The 17461-nt window shown below is 36.4% G+C and overlaps 1 protein-coding gene across 2 annotated transcripts in view; it reads left to right on the top strand.

Moving 5' to 3' along the window:
• LOC150096200 (WD repeat-containing protein 3-like) overlaps positions 1–17461 on the top strand; it is a 301884-nt gene that overhangs the window by 148511 nt on the left and 135912 nt on the right. For both annotated transcript variants that reach the window (XM_090408833.1, XM_090408834.1), the window contains exons 13-15: positions 2379–2480; positions 6153–6232; positions 6924–6992. In XM_090408833.1, the coding sequence (XP_090264959.1) occupies positions 2379–2480; positions 6153–6232; positions 6924–6992 (251 nt within the window). The remainder of the gene's footprint in view (positions 1–2378; positions 2481–6152; positions 6233–6923; positions 6993–17461) is intronic.

Below are 17461 nucleotides of genomic sequence, written 5' to 3'. Positions count from 1 at the left end.
TTAAAAAATATTTGGCCCAGTTAATGATAATGGTCTCTATAGTATCAAATACAACCAAACATTATATCAACTCTAAGAAAATGGGAAAAAAAAAGTTAGACTAGAAACCTAAAGTCCTGTGAGGGGATTTAGTGTATCACCCCCCCCCACACACACACTTATTATTGTTTTGTGTGGTTTTACAATTTTAAGACTGTATCTCTGATAATGTCTTGGTGATAGTTGAAATATAGTATATATTAAATTTTTATTATTATTACTGTTGACTACTCCATGGAGTCCTTAGGCTCACTGAGGGAGGTTAAATACCAAGCACTATCCAGCATTCATGTAATATCAAAAAAGCTAATAATTGTGACAAACAAAAAAAATACTATTTTTGGACCCATGGTATCAATTACTGAATGGGAAAGATATCAGCAGTGTGGGAAGCATTGAAAACATGCTTAAAGGAGGCAGCATCTGAATGTATTCCTAGAGTACAAAACATGAAATAGAGTTGGAGTGAAATGGATGTACAAACTTATTAAGCAAGAGATGCATAAGAGAAGAGATGATCTGGAAGGAATATCGTGAAAATGAATATTGTAAAAAGAATTTTATCATTATTCCACAAGTGGAAGAAAGAATGAATACTAAAAAATGATGGTATTTTTGGTATTTGGCAGATGGTATTTTTGTGTAAGATGCAAATCAGGGTGTTCAAAAAATGAATGCATACTTCACTAAGATCTGTCAACCTGGTGTATGCAACATAGTGCACAGTACTACCACTACATTGGATGAAGAGTAGAGTTGCATGAGAAGGTAGTTTTAGAGCTATTGCATAGCCTGGATAAGAATTCAGCATTAAGGATAGATGGAATATCAGCACATATTTGAAGAGATTGTTCAGCTGAATTGGTTAAGGCCCTGTCGTGTTTATATAATTTGAGTCTCAGCTCAGGAAAGTTCCCAGAGGAATGAGAAGAATGCATGATAATCCCATTATCATAGGGGTGGGGCAGAGACTGATGTGTCTAACTATCGACTTATCAGTATTTCTGGAGTGACTTATGAAGATTTTAGAGAAGATGATAAGAACTTGTGTGCATAAATGACTTTACAAACAAGCTATGTACTTTGCAAGGAACAGCATGAGTTTACAAAAGGAAGGTCATGTTTTAGCAGTTTGCTCATATTTTATAATAATGTTATGACTGAGTTAGATAAAGGGAATGGACACACACTATGTGATATCTATTTTATGTGGGTATCTTTTCATGTGATAACCAATCAAAAAGCTAAGGCTTTTGATAGGTTACCACATGAAAGTATAAGTGAGTGCCTGATGGGCATGTATCAGAAAGTAGTGTATGAGATGTTTGAATCTGCTAGATTTAAGTGACAATTGGTGTACCCAGGGATCAACCCTTGGACCATTGTTATTTAATCAATATACTAATGATATTAAGAAGGGCCACAGGAGATGTTTAACGTTTTTGCTGATGGTTCAAACATAGGTAGGGCAATCAAGAGATTTTACAAACGTGTTACTGATATACACATTTACATGGTACGTATATAGGCTGGAATGTGAGTTAATGATTGTCGCTGTGAATTTAACATTAGTGTATAGTTATGCACTTTGTCATGATGAGATATCCAATGGAATATTGTGTTGGTGGGATTATTCTTGGAGAAACTGACAAGCTTGGAGTTATTGGATATGAAGTTTAAGTTCAAAGATCACATAGCAAAAATTGCAAATACAACTCAGAAGATAATTGTAATGTTGAAACAAACATTGACATATTTAAGCATGTTGAAGTCGTTTTGCCTCTTTATAAGGCCTTCATATAACTTCACCTGACTACTGTGCACAGATTTGTCTCCTTCATGCCAAGTGGATGGAAAGGCTGCAAAAAAGAGTTAAGATGATATCAGGATTATAGAATGGAGATAACAAGGATAGATTGAGAGTATCTTGACTGCACAGTGTGTGTGTGTGTGTGCGTGTGCGTGCGTGCGTGCGTGCAGGAGAAAGAGGGGTGATTGATTGATTGAAATTTTTTCATCAACCAATTTTTGAAGAAATTGGTTGATGAAATTTTTCATTATTGGAAGTTGGGAGAGAACAAGGAGGTATTGGTAGGAGTTACGTTTGTGTGTGGTTAAGAAATTGGTTTGAGCTAGATTTTTCTCTCATTGAGTGAGTGAGTGGAACTGTTTGCTTGTTGAAGTAGTGTGAATGAGTTTAAGAGAATGCATAGCAGCTAGTGTGGATGACTGAGTGATGTGTGGCCTTACCTGATGAGTCCTTGACTCTCTGGAGGTCTGATAATAATGATAATATTTTTATTAATATTTGAAATATATGACTTTTAATTTTCTAAAAGGAAGGGAAGCTGGAGATATTTTGTCTTTCAACGGGAAGACTTGTAGAAACAGTTGATGCTCATTCAACATCTGTTTGGTCTCTTGACATGTCTCCTGATAAGGTAAGCAATAAATATTCAAGTGCTAATATTATATAAAAATGTAATTCATATGTGGATAGTAATATTACTGCTGACATCATAATGCTATATAAATGGTATGTATTAATATTGTTAATATTAATACATATCATGTTAATATGAGTGTTCATATTAACATGATATGTATTAACATGATATGTATTAACATGATATGTATCTCATTTGAGTGAATAATGATATCTGCTAATAATATGAATATTAATAAAATGGTACTATAGCAGAAATGATGATTTCATTATTGCAGCATGAAATATTCCATGTATCAATGAGAGGTATTTCCACTGTGCTGCTGCTGTTTTATTCATTCATTTGTGCAATTCATCGATTGTTTTTCATTTGTAACCTATATTTTTTAATTAATCAGGCTATCTTCACTATTTTTTTAGATTTTTCTTTATGATAGTTTATTCATATCTATCTCTTCTAATTTGTTTTAGATTGAATAATATGCTCTGGAGATACCTAGTTTGAATCCTATGTAGGACTTTTTTTTAAAAAAAAAAAACTGAATTCAACACCTACAAGATGTAAGCCTATAGTATATTAGTACTATGGGTTAGATTATCTAACTCATAGTACTTAGAGACTAAATGCAGAACTTTTCCATGCCACTTAAGCAAGCAAGGTTGTTGTGGTCTCATACTAGGCAATGAAATTCATTTATCACTTAGTTCATAAATACACATTCTCACATTGGGATTTGAACCAACTGGGGGAATGTATTGGTTGTAGAACAGATATGCTGTCTACCATACCAATCACCATTTATGTACAATGAACATTTGTTATTTTGAACAATATTAACTCACCATACCATATGAAGACAAACAACAATGATTTATTGTCGCTGATGTTCAATGTTTCAAAGATGACAGATTCTGAGCACAATGTGCTTTTCAAAAGATAACACACTACAACAAAGGACAGCAAGGACTAAAGCCATAGCCAGCAAGCATCCTCTAGGACAAGAGGCCTTGTAAAAGCTGGACCAATAAATAGTTGCCCTCCTTGAAGCCATTTTGTTCTTCACAAAGTTTGTCTTCTACATTTAAGTTCTAAAGTTAATATTCATGCATATAACTTATAACCAGTATTTAGCAGACATTCCTCTGTAGTTTCCATAATTGCACTTATTCCAACTTTTTGGAATTTTTCCTTGCTGCCAGATATTGTTAAATCATTTTAAAAGTCATTTGATGAACAGGACACCTGAATGTTTAATAAGTTCTATATTTATTCCATCTTGTCCAGGGGCCTTCCTGATTTACTTTGCTGTATTGCTTGTTGGATTCCTTGTAATGTTATTTCTTCCAATGTATAGTTAGTAGTTATCAGTTTTTCATTACTATCTTGCCATAAGTCCAGCCAGGCTTTCTCTTTGATTATTTCTAGTTTCACATCATTTTTTATCTCCTTATTCACATTTCTTAGACTTTTGTATGTATTTGGTCTCTTCACTGTAAGATCTCTTTTCAGTTTTGCTACATCCAGCATGCTTTATTTGCTATTGCTCTTTTGTGTTTATAATTAATATCTGCTTCTGGTGATTTTGTGTTTATCCAGTTTATCCATTGTATATCCATTATATACTTCTTTCCTGTCTTTGATTATTGTTTCACTGTTTTTTTCCAGTTTCTTATTTCCTGTCTCCTCTTCCATTTACTTTTTGTTTCAAGGCATTCTGTTGCTGCCTTTATTGATAAGTTTTTTAAATTATTCCATTCTATCTATATCATCATTTTCTTTTATTTACTCTAGCTTTTTATTTATTCTTTGCAAATAAAAGTAGTGAGTAATTTTGTCATCTGAGAGTTGAACTCTAAATGATTCTTGGGGATATTCTTAATTTTTCTTGTAATAGATAATGATCTGATTTTATTTCTGCACTTCTAAACAGACATTATGATACTACTGTTTAGTATCATATTAGTTATTTTCCTATTAGCTATTATATAGTCTATTATACTTTTTTAGGTTTGTTTCCCAGGTGAATAACCTGGAATTATATGTAGCAAAGTTCAGCAGTCTTTACCCAAGAATTAAGTTTACATTTAAGGAACTATCAGATGGAAGAATCAGAAAACCTAAAAAGACTTCTTGTTTTCTTAGATGTTCTGATTAGTTATGATTCCAGTTATTTTATTCTTTACAGTGTCCGTGCGGTTAGCCTAGTGGCTGTGCGCTTCGCAACCATATGACTGGGGAAGGAGTGTCCCAGGTTTGATTCCCGTCGAAGACGCGAGGAATTTGAGGATCTTCCTCAGCCATAGCCAAGTTAGCCAGTCTTGGGCGCGGGGCAGTAGGGTTTTTCCCACCAGTTTATCTGGCGTTTTTCATCCCGCAAACAGGCAAAACCAGCCCCGTTAACACACACGGATCTACAGCCATAAATACTTACCCCCCCCTATGAGGGGGCTCAACTTGCCCCAAAAGGGATGGGGCTGAAAAGGGGAGGAAACTCCATACGAATAAATAAATTCTTTACAGTTTATCAGAAATTGTGTTCACATCGAGATTCTTCAGATTTAGTTTAGTGAGTGACATCATAAGTATGTGTTTTCCTCTCCATCTTTTGAAAAAAGGGATTCCCACCTCCCGCCTTCAAAGGTCTTTCTGAAAGGAGTTCATAGATTACTACTGTCCGACCACAGATGCGAGATTCCTCGACACTTCTGCGATGGCAGAAGAAGGCGTATCCATTCCAATAATAGGGTACTCAATGCATTTTGTGGGATGAGTGATTATTATTATACATTGGAAAATTAGTTTTTCTTTTATGAAAATTTTAATTTTCAAAGTGGTAACTATTTTGCTTGTACAACAGTTGGAAAATTTTACATATAAAGCATGGGATTTCCGTTGTTGGTGATGAATTCGTACATCGCCTTTTTCCTTTCTCGCTTTCAACCTGAAATGACTCTTCTTGGCACTGTGCCAACCAAGGTTCTGGCATCTGTGGTTGGACAGTAGTTATTCCAATTTCAAACCTTTATTAAACCTGTACACAGTCCAATTGATCATGGATAAAATTTCTCTTCTATCCCATTTTGGGATATACTAAATTCTTTTTTCATGCAAATATTTTTTGTTTGGTCAAACAGGAATCATTACAGATAAGAATATCCAAAAATAGGTTTCATACTTTTAATACAATTTGAGGTCTGGCTTGGATCATGAGATTCGGTAGGAAAATACCAAGATTTTACATGAACGTAGTTTTAAACTGGAATGTGTTTGAAGAAAACCTTAAAGTGATTCTAATATTTTTAATATTTTCTTGTTGTCCTGTTAATGCTCCTTGGCCTTTAGAATGGATTATTTATACTTAATTAAAGCTGATTATTTTTCACACTGTAGGTTATATGTGTCATTGCATACCAAGGATATTATTATATATTTATAGAAATATTTATATTTCTGAATATAAAAAAGAACTCCAACCAAGAACGATTTTAATTATAGTTAATTATTCTTCATTATTTGAAAACTTATTTTATTATCTTGATTGTCACATCAGTTTTAAAGGAAGATGAATTATTTTATGTTTATGCACTGTTTGTTTAGTTAGCATATAAATTATTGTAGGTATTTCTCAGTCTTCTAAATGATGTCATTCTTATTTATTTACTATAGCAACATTTGGCAACTGGAGGTGAGGATTGCAATATAAAATTCTGGGTATTTGATTTGGTGAAAAATTCTGATGAAGAAAGGTAATGCTAAGCTTTCATAATTATTAATTATTTAATAATATTTTAAAAATTCAGAAATTTTATTTTTTAAGATTATTGTTAAAACCAAGTCCACGTGGTTAGCCTAGCGACTGCGTGCTTTGCAACCATATGCCTGGGGAAGGAGTGTCCTAGGTTTGATTCCAGTCGATGACATGACGTGAGGAGCTTAAGAATCTTCCTCAGCCATAGCCAAGTTAGCCAGTCTTGGGCGTGGACAGCAGGTTTTTTCCCCCAGTTTATCCTTGGGTCTTTCCTCCCACAAAGCAGGCAAACCGGTCCCGTAAACACATACACTTCAACAGACATGGGATACTACCGGGAATAAGGAGCAACCAACCTATTCCATGGGATTAAAAGGTTACGGAAGCTTATGCGGTAAAATATGTAGGCCTGCGCAAAAGATATACATACAACGACATATTATTAAAACCAGTTTCTGGTTTCAGTTAAAGTCTGTAACTCATTATTTCAATAATCAGGTTTGAATACTTAACTTAAATTGAAGTTATTCTAATTGAACAATTCCCTTCCCAGTTTTATTGGTTAATTTCAAAGCATGAAATATGATCAACTTTTTCATGTCATTTATCTTAAATTATTAGCTTAAATAGAAATGTAAACTTTCAATTTGTTAGATTATAACCTAATTTGAAAATTCTTTTCATTTCAGCCTTAGACTAAGTGTTGTGCATAGTCATACTTTGAAGATGTCAGAAGGTGTACTTGTAGTAAAATATAGGTATGCATGTATTTTTTTTTTTAAATAACTTTAATGAGTGTTAATTTAGATGATAGATGATATTTGCTGCACAGTATAGGACTGCTACTGTACTTTTCAGAGACCTGAAGTGGATTGAAAGGATTATTATTATTACGGGCGACTCCAAGGAGCCCTTAGACTCATCGAAGGAGGCCCTAAACATCATGTCCATCATAACTATTCGACATTCCCACAGTATCTATCATACTTTGCCTTGAACTCATTCACTGTCATAGCACCTAAAACAGACTCTGGCAGCTTATTCCACTCATTCACCACTCTAAAAGTAAAAAACCCAGCTCTAACACCCTTACTAACCACACTCTTGCCCAGCTTCCCTGGATGTCCCCTAAGTCCTGTTCTCAAAAATATCCTCTGAATTAATCCTATAGAAACCCTTCAGCAATTTGAATGTCTCAATCATATCTCCCCTTTTCCACCTATCAACCAATTTCTGCAACCCACAAATCTTCAACCTGTTTTCATAAGGTTCATTCCATAGACCTGCTATCATCTTGGTCACTCGCCTCTGGATCCTCTCAACCTCCTCCCCATCAAGAAGAAACCTAGGTGACCAGATCTGGGTATAGTAGTCGAGATGGAGTCTTATCAAGGCTCGATACAGAGGAACAATAACCTCTGCTCGTTCAAGTGTTTTTCAGCATCCAAGTGCTGATTTAGCCACTTTTGCAATGTGCCCCCTAAACTTCAACTCCCTATCCACCAACACTCCCAAGTCCCTGGCCTCATCAATCTCCTGGAGTACAGTTCCACTAATGTGATATATGGCTGCTAATCTTTTCACCCCAAAATACATAACCTTACATTAAATTGACATCCATTCTCCTTAGCCCAGACCTCCAATCCATCCAAATTATCTTGCAAAATTTCGACGTCCTGTGCATTCATTATTGCTCTACCTAACTTTACATCATCAGCAAACAAATGAACAGTTCCTCTCGGATCCTTTCCTATATCGTTAATGAACAAATTAAACAGTAGTGGTCCAAGAACAGACCCCTGCGGCACACCACTAGTCACAGCGAACATCAGCAAACAAATGAACAGTTCCTCTCGGATCCTTTCCTATATCGTTAATGAACAAATTAAACAGTAGTGATCCAAGAACAGACCCCTGTGGCACACCACTAGTCACAGGCTGTCTTTTGTACTCTACTCCTGAGTAAACCACTCTGATATCTCTCCATCAACCACCCTCCTATCCATCTCACGAACCCTATATCCATCCCCATATGCTGTAGTTTACTGATTAGAATTCCATGTAGTATCCTGTCAAAGGCCTTAGCCAGGTCCAGCAGTATCACTGTAAACCCTTTACCCTTATCCAGTTCAGCTGTCACTGTGTTATAAAACCTAAGCAAGTTACTGAGGCATGATCTACCCTTCACAAAACCATGCTATCCCCCATACAGTATCTCATTTTCTTCAATCCATTCCTGTATTTTTCCCTTGACTATGTTCTCAAAGACCTTGACAATGACTCCTGATATGCTGATCAGTCGGTAATTTTCAACAGTAGTCTTGGATCCTCCTTTATGCAGTGGAACTATTTTCCCCTCTTTCCACCCCTTCGGTACTAAACCAGACCTGAGACTCAGATTAAACAATATGGTCAAGGGCACTGACAATTCTCTAGCTGCTTCACGTAAGATCCGTGCTGGTATACCTCAATCCCATAGAGATATTCACATTAGGGTTCTGTAATAGACTATTCACTATTCACCTCCACTTCATTCGCCACAATTCCCATATAAAGTAATAGTTCCTTCAATGTCACCACCTGGATAATAGTGACATTGAAAATGTCACCATCATACTCTTGCAAAATGCTCACTCAGTAATTCCACTATATCGACTGATTCAGTGACCTCCCTACCATCGAAATTCCTTAAAATCATTCTGCCGTGTACAGTTTTTCTTTTACTTGCAACATATTGAAAGAACTTTTTGAGATTCTCTTTAGCTTGCATGGCTAATTTCCTTTCATAATCCGCTTTTGCTTTTCTTTCCACACTCGTTACCCTTCTGGCCTGTGCTTTATACCGGTCATGTGCCTGCAGGTCACCTTTCTCCTTAAATTCCTTCCACAGTTGTTTCTTTTTTTGCAACTCAAGTTTAATGGTGTTATTCATCCATTTAACCCCTATGTGATTTTCTGTTTGGACTCTAGGTATACAGTCAGCCATAGCCTCCTGCAAATGCTCCTTGACCTCTTCCCATGTCCTATCAACATCCAGTCCTTGCAGTTTTACATGCCATGGCACTGAACCAAGCCATCTCCTAAGCTTGTCATACTTGCCAGCACGCTAATTCCACATGTAACCTGTCTTAATCGAAAATTTCGCACATTTAGCCACCTCCCAGGTCAAGACCCTGTAATCACTCTCGCCAATAGGTGGCAACATGGTCATATTCATTACAGTCAAATTCTCAGATGCTATTACTAGGTCAAGCACTCTTGAACCCCTAGTATTTTCCATTACATGCTGTCTCATATAATTATCCCTTAGTAACTGAATAAAATCCATTTCCTTCCTGACATGTGTCCTCTCCTCCTTCCAATCAATGTAACCATAGTTAAATCCCCCATAATAATTACCCTCCTTCCACTCATTTCATCAATTTATCTATGCATACTATCTCTACCATCTATTCCATCATCTGGTGTATAGCAGCACCTAACTGTACATTTTGTTCCGTTAGTCTCAATCTCACACTAAATAGCCTCAAATGAACTCTTTTCACTATCCTGCAATACAACTTCTATTCTCCTTGGCTGCAGTTCATCAGCTATTATCAATAACACTCCGCCCCCCCCATTTTATTCTCTCTGTCCCTCCTGAACACACTATACCCTACACATTCTATCCCACTAACTATATCATCTTCTGTCAGCCATGTTTCACTAATGCCAATAACCTGTGGCCAGGAAGAGTCAACCAAGACCAAAAATTCTTCCTTCTTGTTCCTAATACTCCCTGCATTAGTATACATAAAAACTTGATGCGTTATGCTAACTATCCCATTCTGATTTCCTGTCCTTTGCACTGACTCGGGCTCATTATATACATTCTTACACTCACCTGCCTCACTGATGTCTGTATATCCACTTCCTGCCCTCCTTAATAGTTTTAGTTTCCCTGATATTGCACATCCACTCTCACTTCACTCAGCAACACTTTTTCCAGTCTTCGCAGAAATCCATTTAAATGTAAGCCGTCCATCTTGTACAAATCCTTTAGCACATCAGACTCGCTCCACACGTCCACAAACTCCACACCACATCGTTTGCATAACCTGCGCATAAAGTCATTGCGATTATGGCCCTCCTTCTAAACTCCTGTGTATACCATGTTTGGTCTATAGCATGGACTTCCTATGTGGATTATCTAGTTGTTAGCTCATCCACAGTATTAAATGAAAGGTTTGCAGCCTTTCTCAAGTGGGTTTCATATTAAAAATTTGATAAATAGCAAATTGCTATTAATCAGTAACCTTCACCTTCATTCACTTTCTAATCACCTTCATCATCATCATCATCATCAAATTCCTGCCATGTACCCTCAAGGGGTGTACAGGATATGACAGTACTACATGAAAAAATTACATCATTACTAACTTCCTATCTACAATTTTCCTCCAAATCAGTCTGTTACTTGTCAAGACTCCAACATTATCAGATCTTATATTTCTATCGTCTAAGGCACTTTGTACCGTATCAATCCACCTATATCTTGGTCTTCCTCTGGGTCGTTTTCCTGCCAACCTGGCAGAGAACACTTGTTTTGCTAATCTTTCCTCTCCCATTCTATTTAAGTGACCATACCATCTGAGATTAGCTCTGCTAACGCATTCCTGGATGCTGACAATGTCAAGTTCTTTCCTAATATCCTCATTTTTAATATGATATTGCCATTGATGCCATCTGTTCATGCCTCTAATCTTTCTCAGGGCTCTCATATCTGCGGTCTCTAGTTTTTGGTCAAGTGTTTTACTTCTGACCCAGCTCTCAGATCCATAAGTTAAAATTGGTTTGAACACAGTCTTGTATACAGCTAATTTAGTGTTCTGACTAATTTCTTTCTTATTCCATAGGAATTTATTCAATTGACTTCCCACGATACCAGCTTTGCTGATTCTGTTGTCTATTTCTATATTTAGTTTACCATCTTCAGTAAAAATTGTGCCTAAGTAGCTGAAATGTTTTACTTGTTCCACAGGTTCTCCATTCACAACACAGTTGACATTTTCAATGATTCTGCCTATTTTCATTGTCTTTGTCTTTTTATTGCTGACCTTCATACCATATCTATTACACCAGCTATTCAATTTAGTCAGAGAATCTTGCAGACTTGTAGCGGATTTATTTAGAAGTATAACATCATCCGCATAAAGCAAAGAGCTGACATTAACATCTCCAATTTTGATATCAGGTTTAATACCACATTCCTTCATAATGTGATCCATATAGATAATGAATAACAGAGGGGATAATGTACATCCTTGTCTCACACCAGATTTAACATTAAACCATCTTCCTGTACTTCCTTCAATTCTAACTGCTGACTCACAACTCAAATAAAGACTAAGTATTGCTTGATATAATGCCCCATTGACACCATATAACTGCAGCGTATTGAATAGCTTCTCTCTTGGCACCTTGTCATATGCCTTTTCCAAATCGACAAAACTTAAATACAGATCTTTGTTATATTCCCATGCTTTCTCGACTATTTGTCGTAAAGTGAAGATCTGATCCTGACAGCCTCTATTTGGCCTGAATCCAGCTTGTTCTTCACCAAGCTTTTCTTCCACAATTCTTCTCAACCGTTTCTCAAGTATACTTGCATAGATCTTGCCAGGAACACTCAGTAGGGAAATACCTCTGTAATTCTCACATTCAGTTTTATTTCCCTTTTTATATATGGGTACTATGAGAGCTCTACTCCAATCATCGGGAATTCGTCCCTCTGTCCAGGCTTTCTGAACTATGCAGTGCAGCCACTGTAAGACTCTTATACCACCATACTTCAGCATTTCTGGTCGAATATCATCTACTCCTGCTGCCTTTCCACATTTCAAGCCTTTGATGGCTTTTTCTACTTCAAGTATGGATATGTATTCCTGACTGCATGCCTGGTCAGTGTTTTTTATCACTGTGCTGTCATCACTGCTTGTTTCATTTAGCAGTTTTTCAAAGTAATTACTCCATACTTCAAGGATATCTTTTTCTCCTGTTTTCATTTCACCTTTATCATCTCTAACTCCTTTTACAGCACTCTTTCCTCCATTCCTAAGCTTCTTCAACAACCTCCAGAATATTTTGCCACCTTCTTGATATTTATTTTCTATATTCTTGCCAAAGTCCTCCCATGACTTTTGTTTAGCTACTTTTACACACTGTTTAGCTTTCTTACATTTGTCTCTGTATTCTGTAAGAGTAAAAGCTGACTTATTTGCCAGGAACTTTTGATATGCTTTCTTCTTTTCCTTCACTGCCTCTTTAACTTCCTGTGTCCACCAGGGAGTTCTGATTTTTTTATCCTTGCACACAACCTCACCACATGCCTCTCTGGCAGAATCAATCAATGTTTCCTTCAGAGTTTGCCACTGAATCTCCAAGGTTTGATTCCTGTTCTCAAACTCTTTCATTTTCTTTTCAATAATATTTCTGTATTTTAGTCTACAGTTCACATCTGAGAGCTGCTCAACTTTTATTCGCTTTAAAACTTTCTTACATGTTATTCTTTTCAATATGAAATTCAATTTTATCCTGCTCAAGACTAAATAGTGATCACTTCCAATTTCAAATCCTCTGTACACTCTGGTGTCCTGCACCAGGGAGAAAACATCACTATCAACAATAACATAGTCAATGAGACTTTTCCTATTCCTAGCCTCTTCTCTCCATGTGAATTTGTGCACATTTTTATGTTGGAACATGGTGTTAGTAATAACCAGTCCATGTCCTGAGCAGAAATCCAACAGATATTTGCCATTATTATTAGCTTTGCTCTTTTCTCCAAATTTTCCCAAAATATTTTTGTATGTCTCACAATCATTTCCTACTCTACTATTTAGATCCCCAACAAGGACCAACTTTTCCTTTTTCATTGTGTCAGTTGCTTTTTCTAAAGCCTCAAAAAATTCCTCCACTTCTGCCTTAGTAGAACCTTCTGTGGGACCATAGGCACAAATAAGTCTCATTGTCCAGTTCCCCATTCTCATATTTGCCCACATTACTCTACTTGAGACTGACTGCCATTCAAGAAGATTAGCCTCGTATTTTGTGTTGAATACTATGGCTACTCCTTCTTTTCCTTGATTGTCATTGCCTGAATATAACATTTTGTATTTATTGCTTAGAAAGATCTCACCAGTTTTGGTCTTTTTTGTTTCAGTAACCCCTATTATGTCGATCTGGTACTTATCTAATTCCTCAGCTAGCTCCATTTCTTTGCCTTTCAGGCTTCTTACATTGATAGTACCGATCTTTAACTCTGGTAATGTTGAGTTGGGGTTTGTTTTCAGATTTGTTCCAGTAGCTGACTTTTCGCTGTTCGCACTGGTTCCCTGGCGAAAACAACGGGGGCCTTGTTTAACCGGGCGACGCCCCAGCCGGCATGAAATTTTGTCGTGTTGTACCATCATTTTTTATTTTGGTTTAACCAATAAGAATACAATTTGGTCGGCTAAATCCCAAATTGCCAGCCCATCCTCGTTCGTTCAGTATCAAAGTAGATACCCAACAGGGTGCACCACGAGAAGGTGAGGATTGGACATTAGGTCAGAAGCCCTGGTCGGTTCTCCGCATTCCTTTAAAGGCTATGTGGAGGTCTCCTCTCAGTTATACAGCTTTGACCCTTAAGCACCCCTAATCACCTTCAATCTTTCTTTAATTTCAATTATCAGTTCTTTTTGGGGGAAATATCTAATTCAACAATATTTTGAATAAATAGTAGTATTATGCATTCTGGACAATTTTAAAAAAAAAAAAAAATGGAAATTGCAGAAAAAGAATTAGGGAAAATTGACAGGAGAAAAAGTAAAAATCAGTCTTAAGATCACAGCAGACATTCACATGTAGTGATGACATTTCTCTTAATTGCTTGCCTTACACAGTCATCTTATTCTTCAAATCCTTAAATGAATTCATCACTTTTTCTTCAGCATGATCCTAATGGATATGATGCTAATTCATATATGGTGTCTTATTTGTGTTTACTTAGCTTTGGTGATATCAATGTTTATTTTCCTTTTCATCAGTTTACTATTTTATAGTAAAACCTGAAAATACACCCCAACTCAACATCACCAGAGTTAAAGATCAGTACTATCAACATAAGAAGCCTGAATGGCAAAGAAATGGAGCTAGCAGAGGAATTAGATAAGTACCAGATCGACCTAATAGGGGTGACTGAAACATAAAAAGACAAAAACTGGTGAGATCTTTCTGAGCAATAAATACAAAATGTTATATTCAGGCAATGACAATCAACGAAAAGAAGGAGTAGCGATAGTATTCAACACAAAATATGAGGCTCATCTTCTTGAATGGCAGACAGTGTCAAGTAGAGTGATTTGGGCAAATATCAGAATGGGGAACTGGACAATGAGACTTATTTGTGCCTATAGTCCCACAGAAGGTTCTACTAAGGTACAAATGGACAAATTTTTTGAGGCTCTAGAGAAAGCTACTGATACAATGAAAAAGGAAAAGTTGGTCCTTGTTGGGGGTCTAAATAGCAGAGTATGAAGTGATTGTCAGACATACAAAAATATTTTGGGAAAATTTGGAGAAAACAGCAAAGCTAATAATAATGGCAAATACCTGTTGGATTTCTGCTCAGGACATGGACTGGTTATTACTAACACTATGTTCCAGCATAAAAATGTGCACAAATTCACATGGAGAGAAGCGGCAAAGAATAAGAAAAGTCTCATTGACTATATTATTGTTGATAGTGATGTTTTCTCCCTGGTGCAGGACACCAGAGTGTACAGAGGATTTGAAATTGGAAGTGATCGCTATTTAGTCTTGAGCAGGATAAAATTGAATTTCATATTGAAAAGAATGACATGTAAGAAGGTTTTAAAGCGAATAAAAGTTAAGCAGCTCTCAGATGTGAACTCTAGACTAAAATACACAAAGATTATTGAAGGAAAAATGAAAGAGTGTGAGAACAGGAACCAAACCTTGGAGATTCGGTGGCAAGCTTTGAAGAAAACCCCTACTTGATTCAGCTAGAGAGGCATGTGGTGAGGTTGTCTGCAAGGATAGAAAAATTAGAACTTCATGGTGGACACAGGAAGTTAAAGAGGCATTGAAGGAAAAGAAGAAAGCATATCAAAAGTTCCTGGCAATTAAGTCAGCTTTTCCTCCTAGAGAATACAGAGACAAATGTAAGAAAGCTAAACACTGTGTAAAACTAGCTAAACAAAAGTAATGGGAGGACTTTGGCAAGAACATCATCATCATCATTAAATTCCTGCCATGTACCCTCAAGGGGTGTACAGGATATGATAGTACTACATGAAAAATTTACATCATTACTAACTTCCTATCTACAATTTTCCTCCAAATCAGTCTGTTACTTGTCAAGACTCTAAAATTACCAGATCTTATATTTCTATCGTCTAAGGCACTTTGTACCGTATCAATCGACCTATATCTTGGTCTTCCTCTGGGCCATTTTCCTGACAACTTGGCAGAGAACACTTGTTTTGCTAATCTTTCCTCGCTCATTCTGTTTAAGTGACCATACCCCCTGAGATTAGCTCTGCTAACGCATTCCTGGATGCTGACAATGTCAAGTTCTTTCCTAATATTCTTGTTTTTAATATGATATTGTCATTGATGCCATCTGTTCACACCTCTAATCTTTCTCAGGACTCTCATATCTGCAGTCTCTAGTCTTTTGTCAAGTGTTTTACTTCTGACCCAGCTGTCAGATCCATAAGTTAAAACTGGTTTGAACACTGTCATGTATACAGCTAATTTAGTGTTCCGACTAATTTCTCTCTTAATCCATATGAATTTATTCAATTGACTTCCTACCATACCAGCTTTGTTGATTCTGTTGTCTATTTCCATATTTAATTTACCATCTTCACTAAAAATCATGCCGAAGTAGCTGAAATGTTTTACTTGTTCCACAGGTTCTCCATTCACAACACAGTTGACATTTTCAATGATTCTGCCTATTTTCTTTGTCTTTGTCTTTTTATTGCTGACCTTCATACCATATCTATTAGAACAGCAATTGAATTTAGTCAGAGAATCTTGCAGACTTGTAGCGGATTTATTTAGAAGTATAACATCATCCGCATAAAGAAAAGAGCTGACATTAACATCTCCACTTCTGATATTATGTTTAATACCACTTTCCCTCATATTGTGATCCATATAGATAATGAATAACAGAGGGGATAATGTTCATCATTGTCTCACACCAGATTTAACATTAAACTATCTTCCTGTACTTCCTTCAATTCTAACTGCTGATTTACAACTCAAATAAAGACTAAGTATTGCTTGATATAATGCCCTATTGACACCATATAACTGTAGCGTATTGAATAGCTTCTCTCTTGGCACCTTGTCATATGCCTTTTCTAAATCGACAAAACTTAAATACAGATCTTTGTTATAATCCCATGATTTCTCCACTATTTGTTGTAAAGTGAAGATCTCATCCGGACTGCCTCTATTTGACCTGAATCCAGCTTGTTCTTCACCAAGCTTTTCTTCCACAATTCTTCTCAACCGTTTCTCAAGTATACTTGCATAGATCTTGCCAGGAACACTCAGTAGGGAAATACCTCTGTAATTCTCACATTCAGTTTTATTTCCCTTTTTATATATGGGTACCATGAGAGCTCTACTCCAATCATCTGGAATCCATCCCTCTGTCCAGGCATTCTGAACTATGCAGTGCAGTCATTGTAAAACTTTTATACGACCATACTTCAGCATTTCTGGTCAAATATCATCTACTCCTGCTGCCTTTCCACATTTCATGTCTTTGATGGCTTTTTCTACTTCAAGTATGGATATGTATTTCTGACTGCATGCCTGGTCAGTGTTTTTTATCACTGTGCTGTCATTTCTACTTGTTTTATTTAGCAAATTTTCAAAGTAATTACTCCATACTTCAAGGATATCTTTTTCTCCTGTTTTCATTTCACCTTTATCATCTCTAACTCCTTTTACAGCTCTCTTTCCTCCTAAGCTTCTTCAACAACCTCCAGAATATTTTGCCACCTTCTTGATATTTATTTAATGTTCTTGCCAAAGTCCTCCCATGACTTTTGTTTAGCTAGTTTTACACAGTGTTTAGCTTTCTTACATTTGTCTCTGTATTCTGTAAGAGTAAAAGCTGACTTATTTGCCAGGAACTTTTGATATGCTTTCTTCTTTTCCTTCA

Source organism: Typopeltis vanoorti, chromosome 19, assembly GCF_054136105.1.
Source record: "Typopeltis vanoorti isolate ZY-2024b chromosome 19, IOZ_Tvanoo_1.0, whole genome shotgun sequence".
Lineage (NCBI taxonomy): Eukaryota > Metazoa > Arthropoda > Arachnida > Uropygi > Thelyphonidae > Typopeltis > Typopeltis vanoorti.
The sequence above is the reverse complement of the archived record's forward strand: the minus strand, read 5'-3'. Positions and strand labels throughout refer to the sequence as shown.